Source organism: Centroberyx gerrardi, chromosome 21 (genome assembly GCF_048128805.1).
Source record: "Centroberyx gerrardi isolate f3 chromosome 21, fCenGer3.hap1.cur.20231027, whole genome shotgun sequence".
In the NCBI taxonomy this organism is placed as follows: domain Eukaryota; kingdom Metazoa; phylum Chordata; class Actinopteri; order Beryciformes; family Berycidae; genus Centroberyx; species Centroberyx gerrardi.
Genome location: NC_136017.1, coordinates 10,095,919 through 10,114,379, shown reverse-complemented (window position 1 = coordinate 10,114,379; position 18,461 = coordinate 10,095,919). Strand labels below are relative to the sequence as shown.

Below are 18,461 nucleotides of genomic sequence, written 5' to 3'. Positions count from 1 at the left end.
TCTCGCCGTTAGAAGCAGCCGCCGCTTTTTCATTCCTGCTCCTTCTGTTTATTTACTTAGTAACAAGGGAGTTATTTTTGACTTGGAAAACAGACAAGCAGCACAAAGCCTATTTTTTCCTCCCTGTCATTCAACCGATTTTTTCCCCTGAACTGATTTTTTCTATTTTTGCCCAAACATCAAACAACAGAACAATCAAAGCTAAAGACACAATCCAAATCAAAAGAACAGCAGGGAGACAGGCATAACTGTTTCAATTACATATACAGAGTAGGCAAATCACTGTCTTCTCTAAATGGATATGACATTTTCTGTAAATCTGCAGGATATTTCACTTTAGCCTGACTCTCGGGAAGCTTGAATTGAGTTTAAATGAATATAAACCACAGTGCAATGATTGTCCTCTAAAGTTTTACTCCAAAAGGGTAATTGGCTCAGAAGTTAATTTAGAAAAACCCAAATATCCCTAAGCCCCAGAAGTGGAATGTCACACCTATTAAAAATCCAAACAAGGATTATGTGTCATTATGATGAAACCTAAAACCCACTCAGTAATAAAACTTAAGAGGATTATGTTCAGCGACCGGGGTCACCCCTTTTGATCACAGGCCATGACCAAATAAAGGATTTACAGGAAACATTAGGCAAAATCGTGTTGTCTGCATCACTGTATGTGGTAAGTTTAGTCACATTTGAATCTTTTTATAAAATATGAGAGATAAGCGCAATTGTGTCGTCGGGAGGGATTTTTTTTCCCTTTTTCAGCTGCCTTGAATACCAGATGCAGCACAGCACTTAGGCACATCAGCACAAAACAGTACAGTGCAGGTGTGTGGTACTATATGGGGTAAATACACTGTCTGGCAGCCAGACAGCACAAGTAAAGGACTCCGTGTGCAATAAAGAGCTGTAAGAGAGCGGTTAAGTCCTCCTGCGGATCCCAGTACAGTTTAGACTGTCTGAGTGTGGCGGGGCTGCAGGCTCGGCTGGGCAGCTTCCGCACATAAGGCTGCAGTTTAGGATGTAGATCTCAGGCGAGCTTTAGGAGAAATCCTCACTTTCACTGTCTGGCTGCTGCTACATGTTGACCAAACACACTCGGGGCCAGTTTGTGTCTGCGGCTTGGCCTAATGTGACCTTCTGTTGAAAGAGGCAACTGTGTCGCAGGGGCTTAGACTCTCTTTCAAGCTGCTGCACACACACATGGGCACATAAACAGTAACACAACATTATTATCCTGACAGTAGATTGGTGAAATAAACTTTGCAACAGCATTTTAACCGGCACGTTTAACTCAACACGGTCTGCTCTGAGATGGGAAGCTGTGTCAGTGTGTGTTGATTTGACAGTAATATCCTATAATTCAGCTGTTGCAGCCGTAAGAGGATTTCTGCCCGAGTAGAGAGCAAAGTGATATTGATTCTTATAATCAGCGCAGCAGGAGCAACGCAGAGGAAATGTCAATTTCATCTCCAGAGGCCAGTCGCTGTTCTTCCGCACCCACAGAAGACCCAAGGGGAGGAAGGGAGGGTGGGGGGTTGCAAAAATGCCACTGAGATCATGATTCTCAACCGGAGTCAGATGTGTGTTTTCCTCTGTATGATAGAGGTTAGGATTCAGGAGGAGGTAAGCCGACGCTCTGGAAGCTCGATGATGAGTAGGCACAATAGACGAAGATGGCTCCCCCAAGGCACTGTTCTAATAACCCAGATCATTTACGTGTGTGTGTGTGTGCGCGTGTGTGTGTGCGCACCTCTCTCCCCAGATCTCCATACAGAGGAGTGGGCATGTGAGCGTCCCAAGGAGGGTGCGGAGGAGTCAGCCCAGAGTCAGGAGCCCGCGGCCGGGGAGGAGGACAGCGACACGGACCTCACCTACGGAGAGGTGGAGCAACGGCTGGACCTGCTGCAGGAGCACCTCAACAGGTGGGGGAGCGGGGCGCTGGGTGTCAGTGCCGGTGTTTCCCATAAGCCATTTTGTCATGGAAGGGACTCTGAAGCAGCATTTAGGCCATGAAACATTAAAACGCTCCTCTGAAACCCACACTGAAGAAATTGTTTTTGGCAGAGTGGCAGCTGCTCTAGGCAGTGAGGAGCACTTTGACTATTCAGCGGCTGGGGAAAACACCATAGACTACTTAGTTCACACTCCTCAAGTGTGAATTGCTCCTTGGCTCATTAACATCCAGGGACTCATCTGATACTCCGGGAGTGAAAAATATACGGATGACGTTTTCCCATATGCCCTTTAGGAGTGAGGATGGGGAGGCTGCTGGTCTGTGGCCTCATTTAGAGAAACACTCTTTGACTCTATCTCAGATTCCATCATATGATTGTTTCAATATGATGAAAAATGACAATTATTTACATCCAAACCTTGGATAATGATAGAAAATTGTTTTAGATTTTGGTATATCACATAAACCTGGATAAAATTAATTTGACATGAACATACATTTTTCAAAAATTGCAAATTTGACTTGAATTAAGTCTTAAGCACAAAATGTGTGCATAAGAATGTGTTACACTATAGATGAGCCTCTAGATATCCCCCAAAGCCACCTTCAAAATACCTCGAGTCAAAATACCAGGGAACATAAAAGGTAACAATGCACATGTTAGTTTTAGATGTTTAGGATCGTGCTCCTATGAATGGGATACAGTCTATGCTCAACACACGTTGCTTTTATGGAAAAAACACATCCTGTTATTTGTTGCTTTTCTTTTTCTTACTTGAACTGAAAGTATAATTAGTCATTTATGTGTTGAGTGAGTTTCATGGGCCCTGGTTGATAGCCTATAGTATAATTTAAAAAATTCATGTGTGTCAATGACAAAATAAGCATTTGATATTCAGTACGAGGTTTTCATCCAAAGGCAGTAACGCTCTGTATTTTCCAGAAGTCTTACGCTCCAAGCCGCCAACTTGCAGCTCGTTTCAACAATGTAATCGATCAGAGCGTGCAATACAAACCATGTGATTCCGCCCATAATTGGATGAAAAGTTGCACAGACAAAATTTTTGCCTAGAAAACCATCAGAGGCGTATTAAGGCAGAGAGCGGACCGTGTGAGCGGTGCGTGTGATTCTCGGCTGGTGCACTGATACAGATGAGGGGGAGGCAGACAGACAGAGGCTGTCTATTTATAGCATGCAGCCACGAGATGCAGACGCATTGCAAAGTCTCCTGACGTCACCCGTGGGCTTGGGATGGTGGGTGTCATGGAGAAGTCGCCGTGCCGGAGCCAGAGAGTTTTGGTACATTTATGAAAAAGAAAAAAGTGAGTTTGCTCAAAAATGTTCTCCCTCCCCATTCAATCCAGTCAGGTCAATTGACTGTATTGATACACGTTAAAGAAATAATTGGTAAAACAGGTTTTTTCATGATACCACCCCTCTCTCCCCGCCCCCCCCCCATTCACTGACCCGCCATTTGCTTCCCAGTGGAAATGCGGAATCGACCGGCAGAAGGTTGCGAGCCTCCCACAGCCGGTCATCTTCTGTTCATTTATCCTGGTTAGGGCGAGGGCCTGCAGAGGTAATGGCTTGAGGCAGCGGACATGGCCACTGCACCGCCAAGCCTCATTTTACTGAAACAGGCTCTCGCCAAAGAGTTGATTTGCCCTGATTGTTCTCTAAAGAGCTACACCAGCGACTGGCAGAGGGACAGGGAGGCAATCCCCCTCCACACTTGGAAAGCCTCTGCTGACTCTGTTTATTTGCCATTTCTGTGTTTCCTTTGTTTTTGCTGAGGGTGGGAGAGCTGATCCGCTGTCTCTGGCATCCGTGCTATGATGTAACTTGCTGCATAAGGTGATGATATACAGTGCAGGTGCTAGGCATTTTGACACCTGCCGTACGAGCTGTATGCAAAAATATATTTCATGTTCTGTCAGTGGAAAATATACAGCAACTAACCAGCGATTCTCAAACCTCCAGTCGTTACTCACTGAGCCGCAGGGATCCTTATCTTAGATTCATAATTTAATTTATGATTCATTTGGCAAGATTTCATATAGAATTGCAGAACTGTTTATGTTTTACGTGGGGAGATTGTAATCACAGTAAATGTTAAATGTAAATTAATTTTGACTGAACCCTTTCCTGGATGGACACCACTTTGAGAATCACAAGCATTACAATATAACCATCTGAGGTGTTATGGTTTGAGTCTCCCCCTAGTGTTTGAAATGAGTATTGATCAAACCTCCACTGATCTATAATGATAACACTGTGGCACTGTATACTCTACAAGAAACATCACCCTTCTGTCTTTCTCTTTTTCTCCTCAGTCAGTGCACATTTAAAACCTATTGTGATAGAAATCCAGGTATCTGGATGGATTAACATAAAAATATCCAATTTTCATACCATACATTGCACAGATTAGACTTCAGGAAAAAGTGTTTAAATCGATGGAATACAGTATGTTTCCGGAATCAGATTTGTATGCATTTAAAATCTGATATGTATGGTTTCTGGTATTTGGTCATATCTGGATGGTCAGACTTTTCTTGTTTTTGCCTCAATAGAGAAAAGTAGGGCAAAAGATAATATCAGTTATCAGATCATCAGTTATAGGGATGACAGTAAAATAAACCTATTCTTGAAGATGAAGACAAGATGAAACTGTATTGATCCCTATGGGGAAATTAGGTCATTGCAGCAGCAAAAGTAATAGGATTTGGCAGGGGGGAAAAGAAAAATAGAACAGAAGCACAAAAAAAGATATGAAATAAGCAATGGAAAACAGAAATAATAAAAACACAAACAATAAAAGCAATAAAACAGAATCGAAGCATATGCAGGTGACAATTTAAACACTTAAATGAAAACACGCCACACTTGAAGATGTAACGTTCATAACATGACAGAAAGGCCTCTGGCATATTAGGACCAGGACCAGTTTCATCATGAGTGGTGGTGATTATGATCATTAGGCCTTTAATCATCATGGTAATTACTACAGCAACACTAACAAACTGAAAAACAACGAACATCATTAGTATGACCACAAGGATCACACAAGGGGCCTCGTTTAAAGAAAGGTCTTCTAATTAATTTCTTCCTCACAAATACATAATGACATTTACCATCAGGCCAAACAGGATTATTCTATGTGATGATGGCACACTGCTGATTTACATATCTGACAGCAGACGGGTGTGGAGGACTGATGTGCCGGCGGCGATGGTGAGAGATTTGCGCTCCAGATATACATGGGGAGGAAACATCAGCAGGCCAGCAGGAGGCTCATCACCTGTTTGTCTTCAGTATGTAAATCAGTCCTGATTAGCAACGATAATTATTTCCCCAATAAAGCCTCAAGACCATTTATAACTCAAAACAACTTCTGCCATGTCAACTAGTTTTTGGTTTATGTCGGCTTTTGCCACCGGACCGCACAAGAGCCGCTCCCCTGTGAGGTGACCGGAGCAGAAAGCTACAACTCTCTCCTGATCGTTTGTTCTTCTCCGCTAAACCACCACATGTTTCTCTGAGTCACTTGACAGTCTGGAGAGCAGTCAGCTGATTGGTTGTTGTCATGCTGCTGGGGCTCCGTACCTGTCTGTCATCACACATGTAGATCAGCAGTGAGACGTCATCACACAGGATAAGATCTTTCAGTTTGGTACGAGTGTGACGTACCGGCATCCGGTATTCTGCATGTGGCAAACACCATGAAAGCCTTGATGCATCTTTCATAGAAACATACCTAAAGTTCACCTTCAACTAAAAAATACAACTGAATACACATGCAACTTCCGTATATAAATTGCAAGTGCCATAGGAATTTGCAGGGATTTGAACGTACTTGAATGGCCTTCGGTTCCCCAAACAATAGAATACGCTGAAATTAAGCAAGCCTCAAAACTTTTTGTAAATATGTGACCCAATCTAGAGAAACAGGCAGGTTTGTTTGTTTTGGTATTTTTGCGTTCATACTCTTATAATGGTGTATTACATTATGGTGGTCAATACATTATTTGCTTTGAATTATTGGTTATTGAATCAAGCAGGTGCAATTTGATTCATCAGAAAAGTTTTCTGATGTAAAATGGGTCTTGTGTAAAGTTAATTGAGCCTGGGTTCATGGTGTTTATTTTTCACTGCGTACCATCTTTTTTGCTTCCTCCGACCGCCACAGACTGGAGTCCCAGATGACAGCGGACATCCAGGCCATCCTGCAGTTGCTCCAGAGGCAAACCACCTCCGGGCCGCCGGCCTACAGCACCGTCACCTCCAGCCCCGAGTACCAGAGGCCGGCCATCAGGGTCCAGCCGGTGTCGGCCATCCAGACAGATCTCAGCCTCGGCCCTGCACCGCCCCAGCCCCAGGTACACCAGAGACTACAGGGAGAGGGGAGAGCCTTACTGGGGCATTAAGTGACCTACGACCTTTATCGGCCTCTATTGGCAAGCTGTAGGAATTGCAACAGCTGCTGAATCTCATTTGAGGAGTGTGTAAACTCCAAGCCCTCACTCTACTCTGAGAGGCAGCCTGTATGATGTGTTATGTGTATCATGACACACTCGCACAGAGCGAAAGAGAACAAGGAAGAACAGGGATGAAAACAGGGATGGAACAGCATCATACCTTCACCACATCATGTTCTGTTGCCATGGAGAACACTATAAAAGTCAGCAATTTGACTAAAAGTCCATTCTGTAAAAAAAATGAAATGTACCGACTGGGTGCTGCAGGGGATTCCCCTGAGTGAGGAGGGAACGTAAAAACACAAATGAGATTCAGCCGTTGATAGATCTCTGGTACAGTCTCTGGTACAGCCCCCTCCCATTCCCTTGAATTATGGTGCATTGTAACCACAAACAATACAGTCACATTGAAAAATGTTCGGCAGGTGCACCCGCTTGCAAGTTAGGGGGAGTGTTTTGAAATTCCAATGGGCAGTGAGTTTTTGTTCCAAAACAGAGTACGGGCCAGAAAGTGAGTTTTGAAAGCCAGAAACCTCAGCTGCTGGCAAAGCAACTGTCTGGTGTATTCTACACTAGAATACATTTTAGTCATATCACACACTAGAATGCATTTTATTCATATCACACACAGACTTAATTGTCAGCAAAGTTTCTGATTATACTTCTGATAGATTTGCCAACCTGGTTTTGTCTAAACAGTGCACACACACTTCCATGGCAGCTGTCTGCACTGTTTCCTTTGATATGCCTGTCCTCTCTTTCTATGCCAACTCATTGGTGGATGCCCATTGTACTTTCTGTCTCTCAGAGCCCTGACCCAGAAAAGGCACAGAACAAATCCAAAGAATCCTCCCCGGTCCTCCTCCACACAGAGACTCTTCCAGATGGGAACTTTGCCGGACTGCTAGAGAGGGACGAGGACATAGAGCAGAGACACAAACAAAACAACATGGACTCTCTAGAGCAGCAGCAGCAACAACAACAACAACAACAACACCAACAGCCACCTAGGTCCCTCTTCCCTTCAGTCCGACAAGCCTCGCTCCCTGACGTCCCGCCCAGCAGCTCAGGAATGTTGGGACTTCACAGGCCAGTTTCTGACCCGGGGCTTCCAGGGAAATAGGCCTCTCCAGTCCTCACCAGTCCCACACCCCAAACCCCCCACCCACCCACCCACCCTCCCTTCCCCCTTTTGACGATGACTGGAGGTCTTCTCTCTCAAGTTTGACTCAGGGTCTAAGAAAGAGACTGAATATGCAAAGGAAAAAAAAAAAAAAACTGTAGACTTTCTTCCATTCCTTTTGGGAATATCTCTCAGCCCCGGCCCCTCCAACCATCTGATTTAGATGTATAAAGTCCATTTATACAGAGGTATTTATACGCTATATTATTAACATATGTATAGTAATCATTTACCGTGTACATATTTCAAATAGAACACTGCCAGCAACACAAGGCACCTAACGTGCTCTTTCTAAAAGAGATATGCATGTAATTTTTTTTTTTTTTTTTCACGTTTTTTCCTTTTCTGTTGCATGTTCCACACACACATTGCAACTCATCGGGCAATCAGGTGTGATCTTGGCATGCTTACAGACTACTGTAGCTAACCAGTCTCCTTTTATATAACTCTTCCCGCTTCAAAGGGACAAAGCTACTTGAAAACCTCTTTCCAAGGCATTTCTGTCACTCCTAAAACACCTTGACTTCACACAGCTTTTGAAGTTCATCTTTTCAGCACCTCCAGAAGACCCCATGCAACGCGTTCAGCGGCGAACAAACCGGCTGACAAGAGCATCACGCTATATATTTTGTGTGCCTACTGTTAGTACACCACATTGCCACAACTGCTAAGAGATATTTAAAATCAGAATCACTTCTTATTCAATTCTAAATACAGGACACAAAGTAATAATACTAACATGTGTAGAGGCTGTGTGAACATCCCATAGCACAACCAAGACTTTTAACAGTCTACGAAAGCAATAATGACGACACAATACAGGAAATGAACTGAAAATCACGGTATATTTCTAGAGGTTAATACGCTCCGGAAATACTTTTATACAACCTGAGCTAAAAAAAAAAAAGAAAAAAAAAGAGAACAACTGCCTACGAGATTTATGTTGTGAATTAATTTGCTTGCAAATGTCAGACGCAATGCTGTTTAAGCTGATTCGTATGTGTACTTTTCCACACTCTTCGACTTTCTCACACAAGACGTTTCATTTGCTAACGGTAAATGTTGGAGACAAAAGACAAATTGAAAAATCATGCTTAAGCAAGTTGTGTATTTAGTGTAGTTTTGAAAACATAATGAGACCAAAACATATAATTACCATGTAACCAACTGCATTGTATCAACTTTATGTAAGCATGGCCGTGGGGTGTTTAAGACTGCTGGACATGAAGCGAACCTCCTGGACACTTCATAGCTGGAGCGAACTACGACTACCACACACGATAGTTTTTGGCTCAATTCTGTTGTGTACGCATGCTTTAGGTCTTCCATTATCTTCTTGAAAAATACAATTTTGTAAAGAAAAGAAAAAAAACGCATCACTAACACGGTAACATCAGAAAAAAAAGTCCAAAAAAATGCTCATGTTTTGGGCTGAGCAAGAAGCTCAGCCTTCAATAGCCTTAGCTTTATTAGCCTGCTCTAGCCTTTACAAATGACATATAAATCCTAAAGTACATCCAATGCAAGAAAATAATAAGCTTTTCTACAGTCAGAGATGTAAATGTATTGAACCATTTTAAACTTTATAAAGGGTGAACTGCATGATGAAAACGAATTAGTCATTTTAGTTTTATAACATACCTACATAAATTCCAACACGAACTCATGTATTGCATGGAGACTGCACTTGACAAAAATTATAAAAAGTCTCAATCAACTGTGTGTGACATGTATTGATATGTAAGGTGCAGCGCATAACTCATCAAGAGAGATTTAGAAATAATGGTTATACCTATTTTTCTAAAATAGAATATTTAATTTGCCATTATTTTTCTATGTACCTTATTTAAACCGTGTTTTTAAAAACCCCTGATGTTAGAATGGTGTGAACTGGTAATGGTATGATGATGATGATGATGATGATGATGATGATGATAAATGCGATGCATATCCTCCAAATGTAGCAAGCAAAAGATTTCAGTGACGAAGAAAAGTTGAAGCTGGGTGTTGCATTTGTGTTGTTTCAAATAGTTTGGTTTGAATTGATATTGCACATTGATTTTCATGTCGTCTCTACAGAGCATACAGACTTTCCCAGTGTTGACTCTCAGCTGAATAGTGGAGTATGCGGTGAATTGAAAGAGGCGACCACTTTACTGCCATCTAAAGCACGTTTGATTTCCTTATTGTCCCCCGACTCCAACCCCTTGACTGGAGACCGCCTCGCTCCTCACCCCTTAGCGATAACATGCAGAACTGATGAACTGGTTTGTAAAGTGTAAGAGGGATGATGAAATGTCTGCCCAGCTTATCAGAAGAAGACAATTCCATTTATTTATACATTTCCTAAACTTCCAGACAAATTTAGAAGTCAGATACAATGGAAAATCTTAGTTTTAAATGCATTGTATGGTTAAGATGGACCAGACAAAGCGTCCCAGAAACCTTTAACTGTACCAGGACAATACAAATGGGTTGGTTCCAGCAAAACGCGGGGTGTTTCTTTGATAAGCTTTCTTTCTTGAGCACAGATGTAGATCAAAAGTTGCTAAAGCCTAACTTGACGTGTCCGATGCCTGAAGAGTTGTCTACTGAACTTTCATGGGATTTGCAAACTTTTGCACAGAGATTAGAAAACTTGCTGTACTGGATATAAATGTCACTTTTTAAATCTAGTGCTGTTCACAATTGTTTTTATGCATTTTTTAAATGTTTGCCACTGTATTTTATACAATGCAACACTTAACAGCTAATTTGAATGTTTCTGTTCTTAACTATATTTAAAGAAATGAAATATATTGTGTAAATAGACTGAAAAATTTGCGCAATTGTATAAATTAATAAACAGAATGCATACTGAATACAAAAATGAGTTTATTGTGAATAACAAAATACAATCTTTCCTACAACATTGAGCACATATAGAAGTTGAACTCATTGCAACCTATACAGTTAAAAAATCTTGGCCGTGTTTGTACTCAAACATGAAAACATTTTAATTATAGAAACAAATGTTTATCTGACCGGTAGATTGCAAAATCATATGAATGTAGCTTGATGACAACATGCTTCCAGGCCTCAGTATATTAATAATGGTTATCAGTGCATGTTCATTTCAGCACAGTGTCACTTTGGCTGAATAACTTGTTATCAAGTTAAACATCAAGTTAATATGCATATCTAGAATCTAATCATTTGTTTTACATGTTATACGTTTTATAAGACAAAGAGGTGCACTTTATTTCCTGTACAAGAAAATATGATCATGATCACATAATTAATGCACATGAGAAAATGCAGTCTTTATATATCAACTCCTCAGGCGTTCAGTGTAAAATAACATAATGTTATCTGTAGATGTGATGCTGTCATTAGTATTAAGTTAAATATCAGTGGATTTAATATATATAGACCATACATTCAGAGATTATAATGGCACAACAGGCGTCTCACAGATCAGAACATCCTCCTAATAATCCTCTATATCCTTAACACAGCGGTTCACTTGGCACTAGCATTGGGAGAGTTTCATTCCAAAATGAGATATCCACCATCTGAAGTGTTGACTGCTCTTACAGAACGACTGAAAGCACAGTATCACAACAAATTCTGACACTTTTTAAAGGATAGTTGGTAACTTAAGTCCTTGGCTGACACATTTAATAACCCTGATCCCGTTTATTTTAGAGATATGGAATGATGAACTTCAGGTAATGATTTTTTTTGGCATTTTGGAATAAAGCTCTTTATTTATGCAAGCAGGTACTTCTAGCGGTGTTGTGTCTACACCCAACACATCTTCAGCACATCCTTGTGCGGCATACAAGAATAAAGCGTTACAGCAAGCAAGCAAGCAATGGGTACTTTCCTGTTGCGGCTCATCGTCACTCGGTAAAATATTCTGGCCTCCCTTTTTGCGTTCCTGTGAGGCAGCGGTCCAGAATCCACTGATTGGTTCCTTAAATGCTCCGACCTCATGGTGTAGGATAGACAGCAGCACTTAGATGGACATTGTGCACAGGATGAACTGTTAGGGAGGGAAAGAGGAAGATAGAGAGAGAAAGTATCAACCACATATTCTTTTTATAAATCAACCACAGGACCTTGGATGACAGGGAAACTCCTTTAAAGCCACATTAGGCAATTTCACATGTTGGCAGCCCAACATCTCAGTGGCAACTGACTGAAATCATGTGACTGCACACAGTAAGTTCATGTTTACCGACCCGGCCAGTCTGTGATGCTTTGTACCAAAGGGAGAGGGAGGGAGGGAGGGAGGGGGAGAGAGAGAGAGAGAGAGAGAGAGAGAGAGAGAGAGAGAGAGAGAGAGAGAGAGAGAGAGAGAGAGAGAGAGAGAGAGAGAGAGAGAGAGAGAGAGAGAGAGAGAGAGAGAGAGAGAGAGAGGAAAAGATCTAACGTTGATGAGTCCAGCTTCATTTGGGCAAACAGGGCAAATCTACAGGGGCTCAATTAGTGGGAATCGGACGCTCTTCTCTGTTTCAGCCCCACTTTGTGATTTAGGCTGAGAAAACAGGTGGGTTTTTTTTACATAAAAATCTTGCCTAGTGTAGCCTTAAATTGAAAACTCTCTGAAGGAATGAGCGCTAGAAAAAAGAAAATGAGGCCGTGTGTGTGAGAGATGGAGAGAGAGATACTTACATCATCATATGGGAAGGTGACACTTCCCTGTTGCATAGTATCTCTCCGTCTGAAGTTGTCTGTGTGAGGAAGAGCAAACGGTCATGGCACTGAGGGGGTCAGGATTTCAGTAACGCTTATTAACCAAGAACACCTCGCGAGGCCGTTTTATTCACCAAGCCGAGCAATCTGATGAAAGCCAACGGAGAATGTCACAGCACTTTACAGATAACAACAGAAACGGGTAGCGAGTCAAGGGAATAAAGAGGTTGAACGGGAACGGAATGCAATTTCATTTCATAAATGGCACGGAAACCTAAGAGTGTCACTCCGCATTAAAAGCGTGCGTCTCTACATTAAGTGCCTGGCTCATTGAACGTGTCAGGTGGTTTCTAACGGAGGCAGGAAAGCAGAGGGGGGGGGGGGGGGGGGGGAGCGGCCTCGTACCTGTGAGCGCCCGGAGCTTCACGCAGCAGGCCACGTAGTCGTCGAAGAAGACGCGCCCGCTTTTGCTGTAGCGCTTGATGATTCCATTCAGAGCCTGTGGACTGATTCTGTAGCCTGTTACAGCGCAGTGAGAGAGGGAGAAACAGTCTACATGTGTCAAACCGCAGGACTTCCTCACTGCATTTACCGCTATACTTCGTTAGCCTACGAGTAAGTGGATCCGACTTTTTAAACACAAGGCAAACTAAGTTAATGGAGTTTATTCACCCTTGCGTATTAAACAGAAATGGCAACATGGAGAACATTAAAGACCCCATGAAATGGCGTCTTTACTTCCTTGATTTGACGCGTTTCCTATTGAAACAGGCTGTTGGGGCGGGACATAAGGCAGTGAGGGATCATTCAAAAGTGTAAACCAATGGAATATCAATCTTTACACCTACTAGTGCAGCATGAGGTCACCATGAAAGATACTCTGTTTTCCAGGAAGTAAAAGAAATGGGAGTTCATTTCATGGGGACTTTTAAGTGTCATATTTCATAGCTCACAATATATTTCACTAAAATCACAATCTGATGCAATTCTATACTCTAGACTAAAATATGGGACATGTGCAGTAATGTGTATGCATCATTTTCCTCTACTGATTCCTCCGCTGATATGATGTATGGAAAAAATATCTGTCTCTCACTGCTCCATCAGCTGTGATACAAAGGATGATAAAGTTTGAGACAAATCAGTCCAATCAGCACAGATTAAACCCTACTCGAGTTGTGTTTGAGTCTAATTAAGTGTCATTAAATATTCCAAATGCCATTAGATGTGTTATTACAAGTCATTAAGTATCCATCGTGTGAAAGCGTTTGAACACTCACCCATGGCGTTGACTGCCTGCGACATCTCATGAGGTTCAACAGTCCCGCTCCTGTCCTGGTCAAACATCATGAAGTTCTGCTTCCAGCCGTTCAGAGCCGTGAACAGCTCCTTGAACTCATTGAAACCCATCTTGCCTGTGTAATCCCTCTGGCGGCAGTTTGATTAAGGTTTAATAACTGCTAAATCAAAGAGCACTGGGTACAAACTCAAAAGCGCTCATGTAAAGAGGGAGAAGCCAGGCTGGGTCGTGCTCAAGTGTGAATCATGCACACGCCCCAGTTACAGTATATTAACTTATGATAAATTATGAATGCACGCTTTTAGGAAATGGGAGAGGTTCACATGCTGGTCATCACTGACATCATTAAGATTTCACCGCTGGTAACAGCATCTGAATTTTATTTTGTTTTCTAAAAATCACTCCAGGAAGATTACACCCCCTATACCACTCATTATGATCCTATTAGTATCTCTTGGTGCTATTTTTGCACATAAATTATTTAATTCAAATCATAATTACAAAAAGAGCTCACTGCCTTCCATGTGAAATCACTTAGCCGGCAAATTCAGTAGCAAACAAACTCAATGACCCTCAAACCAAAGACAATACTGCAGTTTTGGGGCTTGTTTAAGATTATGTACAGACTATAAGTCTTTTTTTTCTGTGAAGTGCCCATATCAGCTGTCCCACACTACAATTGACCAACACGGAAAAACTATTTCCAACTGGGAACACAGTGTGTGAGCAGAGTGGTGTAGAAAGGATACATCCAGCATAGCAATCATGATCCTGCATGTCTCCATGCTGAATGCTGCAAAGATAGGGGAGAAATCACACAAGTTGACAGTAAATTACGTGAACAATTAACAGTAAATGTAGTTCACTCTAGAGTTCACAGTGAAATAGTACCATTCATTCGTACCATAAGTTTCTATTGGGCCATCAGGATTTCGCAATGACCATAACGCATTTTCCCTTTCCACTGCACTATCTACTAAGATTATAATCTCCAGAGTTTATAATATACTGTATGTTCTGGTTGTTGTTTATAGGTATAAGTGTTTGATTTTAATATATCTTTCATGCCTGCCATGTAAATCGTCCTGTAAAATAGTTGATTGAATTGAACTGCATTGAGCAACAACACCGTACAGTAACCTGATAAACGGGAATCATGTGACTAGAGTCAGGCTTCCTGTTTTACTTTGGGCTCTAGTAGAAGGGAGAGTAGTGGACTTACGAGTGTAGCTGCCGCCGATGCCAGTCTGGGTCAGACACCTCTGAAGCTCCTCTGCGTCGACCTCACCGTCCTGCACAGACCAGGCAGAGGGATTCAGTCATCTGTGTATCTTAAAGGAATACACCAAGCTTCGAGGGGATTTGCGAGATTCGGGGAGAAGTGATGAGAACGTAGACACCAAAATCATCCATGTGTCCCACTTTAGAATACACTATGTTGAGTGATAGCAGATGACTAGCATTATCTTAAAAGTGAGATCTAATCCAAAATGATAAGTCTGGCAGTTTTGTGTAGGAGATTAGTAATAATATGCAAAATATGGAACAAGAATAACATACTGTTTTGAACTACGACAGCGCCAGAGCAAACGATCGACCAGGGACACACGGATGATTTTGGTGTCTATGTTCTCATTACTTAACAGGTAAGTTGACCAATAGGGCCAAATTCCCAATAACTTGGTGTATTCCTTTAAAGGCCTATGAGCCTTTAACATGTGATGTTCAAACAGTTAACACGCTACTTTCCTAGTAAAGTTAGGATCAGAAGCACAAGAAGCAGGAGGTAAAAAAGGAGGAAAACAGTTATCTCTCATTAGAAATGAATGGAAGTTGGATGCTCAAAAACTGAGATCCTGAAAAAATAAATGAATATCACATCCCTGCTTTTAAATGTGTTCTGTATAACAGTGCAAACAATACAGTGGCAGCCATTGTAGAAGTCACGTTTTATGCATTTATCCAGGCATCTATACAGTAAAAGTACTGCTGACAATTATGTCAACTGAAGCACAGTAGAACCAAATTAGTATATTGTAACATAAAGCTCTAATGTCTCTCAACCCTACGACCATTGCTTGTAATTCAGCTGCAAAGGCAGCATAGCTTGTACTAACTTGTTCTTTTCCAAGCAATTCCTCTTAGGAATGGAGCAAAAGGGCAGCCTTGGCTGCACCCTTCATGCAGTGAAAAGAGGGACTTTACAAAGGCTACATCTGTATTATGCACTCTGTCAGTTTAAGAAAAGCCTCCATGAATGTACCCAGCATCATGGAGCGTCACTAAGAAAATATGTAAATGTTTTCTACTGTATGTGTTAGGCTGTCAGGAACATGTCATGTTATCAGTTACAGTTTATGCACACTTACCTGGCCTGCTATTGCTGTAAAGTAACTCCACATGGGATCATTGGCAGGGACAGGCGGGGCGCCGTAGGTCGCTGGATAGCCCCCTCCATATGAAGGATACCCTCCCTGGGCTGGGGCACCTCCCATTGGCCCCATAGGCCCACCCATGGGGCCTCCCATGGGGCCACCCATGGGGCCTCTCATGGGCATTCCTTGGGGTGGCATCCCCTGAGGCGGCATGCCTGGCATCTGTCCCCCATACTGACACAGAAAGGAGAACAGTGGAAAGAGTCCCAGTTATTAAAGTGGCTCTCCAGTTAGTAGAATAAAATAGAATAGTGTGTGTCTGTGGTCTCTATGATTCAAGGGGATTTCCGGGTTTGTACAGTGACCTTAACAAAGTATTTGTGTATTCAGTACCTCAAACATGTGGTCATAAGGTTCCTGTGAGTTTATGCACATTGTTCAATAGGCCACTTCCTCATAGGCTTACATGAGAGTGTTGACCAGCAGTACCAGAGAGTTGAGCTGCCTTGCATGCCACAGACAGACCAGCTTCCTGCCATATAAGCTGCTATTTATAGAGTAAAGGTGCCTAAAGGTTAGGGTTGGGCTAAAAGTTGTGATTAATGCTCCTGGATACAAAAGGTATTTCCATCATAGGGTGGACACTTCCGCAAGCCAAGTGAATTTCTAATCGACTGTCACAATTTCAAGATACCTACAAGCCCACGAACTTACAGCTGAAACATTAAAAATCTCACTAACTGGCAGCTGAAACATTAAAAAAAAACAACACTAACTTACAGCTGGAGCGTTAAAAAGTAGCCTGGGATGGATGAAGTAGACTTTTGGGTACCGACCTTATTACAGGAAGCTAGCAAAGACCGTAACCGTGCAAGTTATCCTGTGACAAATGATCGGAGATTCATTGGAAACAGAGCGGAGCCCCAGGCCCCCAGTTCTGGTGTTGTTATGTAATCAGTGTGAAAACACCGTGGAAACCCTTTTACTCACCCCGCCGTATCCTGGATAAGCCATTTGCGAGAAACAGGTCAAACTGTCACTGGTGGATTGGTGCAACACACTGTTTAATATCTAAAAGTTTGACTGGCAGTGAATATACCAAGTGGTACACGGTCAGTAACGTTAACTTCCTATAAGCCTGTACCGTTTCTACATCACATCCGAGTTGTTGAAAGCTGTCGGAAGTGCATTGACTGATAGCGCAGATAGCCAATGGTGAGGACGAGGCGTGAAGACCCGCCCACCAGAATCCTCAGTACCGTGCTGCCTTCAAGAGCTCCTCGTAAACTCGTTCTTCCCCGTTCCGAAGTACATACGACTTTTGAAATCATTGTCAAATCGAAAGTGATTTCGGTGGCTGTGAAATCAAGCGGCACAGAGTTACTTTGTGCTGCAGTGGCAGAGGGAAGAGGAGAAATACGAAGATTGTTTTTTAAATGAATTTATCAAAAACAAAAAACGCATCGCAACTAAAAGTTAAACAAATATTGAAAATTTGAATATACGGTACTAATCCTATACATAAAACGACAATCAATGACTATCACAGCTGTTGACAAAGCTTCCACGCTCTCCATCCCCTGAAAGTCACATTTTAGCAGTTCCATAGATGTCTATTTCCCATTAAGTTACAGCCTGCACTTTCCCACTATTACATCTCATGATGAAATTGTTTCACAGTCGTTCTTATCACTTTGTGGGGTCGTTTATGGGCGTGCAACACGTATTTGCGATATTTCCGACCGTACATGAAGGTAGCATCAGCAACAGAACATACTGTACAGATAAGATAATGTAACTTTATTTTGGAGACGAATTACTTGCACAGGCCTAAAGAAACACATACAAATAGTGATGGCGGTTTGTTGCCATATCTACGGATTGATAGAAGATAGGTCTACTCATTAAATCAGAGATGGCAGGAAACTGAGATATTGCAACATTCATGTTATTGCAACATTCATGTTTTGCATGGGGGATCTAAAAAAAAGGTTTCTAAAGCTTTTTTCACCTTAGGAGAGATTTCGCCTTCCCTGCACGTCCCCCAGTCACCACTAGATGACGCTTTTGAGGCCATTTACCAAGCTAAATGCTGGTAAATGTTTCCTGGTAAAAACTGGTGATGTATCTAGGCTATATGCTAGATGGGCAATGTACATGACACTATTTATATACGAGACTACTGTGCATATAGTGCTTTTGAAAACCTTAAAAGTCAGTATGTCATCAAAGAAATATAGGTCCCATGTCAAATATAACTATGTCTAAGAAATGTCTAAAATTCAGACATTTTTGTTTGTTTTCTACTGTGATTGACATCTGGCACTGTCCACTACATTCAGAAAATGTTTCCAAAATGTTTTCACGCTGAGGCAGGTCAACGGTGTAAATACTTTACTGTCAGTAAAGCAATAAATACAAGCGAACAAAGCAGGGATCAGACAGGGCAGAGTTCAGATAAGCGGCAGATACAGACAGGAACATAAC

At 42.0% G+C, this 18,461-nt stretch overlaps 2 protein-coding genes across 2 annotated transcripts in view; one reads left to right on the top strand and one right to left on the bottom strand.

The window, feature by feature from the left end:
• LOC139917692 (voltage-gated inwardly rectifying potassium channel KCNH7-like) overlaps window positions 1-7,559 on the top strand; it is a 67,673-nt gene extending 60,114 nt beyond the window's left edge. The window contains exons 16-18 of the mRNA XM_071906864.2: window positions 1,766-1,925; window positions 6,148-6,337; window positions 7,245-7,559. Coding sequence (XP_071762965.1) covers window positions 1,766-1,925; window positions 6,148-6,337; window positions 7,245-7,559 — 665 coding nt within the window. The remainder of the gene's footprint in view (window positions 1-1,765; window positions 1,926-6,147; window positions 6,338-7,244) is intronic.
• Window positions 7,560-10,476: 2,917 nt separating this feature from the next.
• On the bottom strand, window positions 10,477-17,136 carry gca (grancalcin). Its single transcript, XM_071906875.2, has 8 exons — window positions 16,965-17,136; window positions 15,969-16,208; window positions 14,822-14,891; window positions 14,349-14,392; window positions 13,580-13,727; window positions 12,705-12,818; window positions 12,279-12,337; window positions 10,477-11,646 (listed from the first exon to the last, which is right to left on the bottom strand). Exons 1-8 carry the CDS (start codon window positions 16,986-16,988, stop codon window positions 11,620-11,622), a joined length of 726 nt encoding a protein of 241 aa, XP_071762976.1. The 5' UTR covers window positions 16,989-17,136; the 3' UTR covers window positions 10,477-11,619.
• Window positions 17,137-18,461: the final 1,325 nt, after the last annotated feature.

Coding starts and splice junctions, on each gene's coding strand:
- gca (XM_071906875.2), bottom strand. CDS start 16,988: ATGGCTTATCCAGGATACGGCGGG. Junction 14,393..14,821: donor CATCGGCGGCAGCTACACTC/GTAAGTCCACTA, acceptor CTATCTTTGCAG/CATTCAGCATGGAGACATGC. Junction 12,819..13,579: donor GCAGGCAGTCAACGCCATGG/GTGAGTGTTCAA, acceptor GCGCTGTAACAG/GCTACAGAATCAGTCCACAG.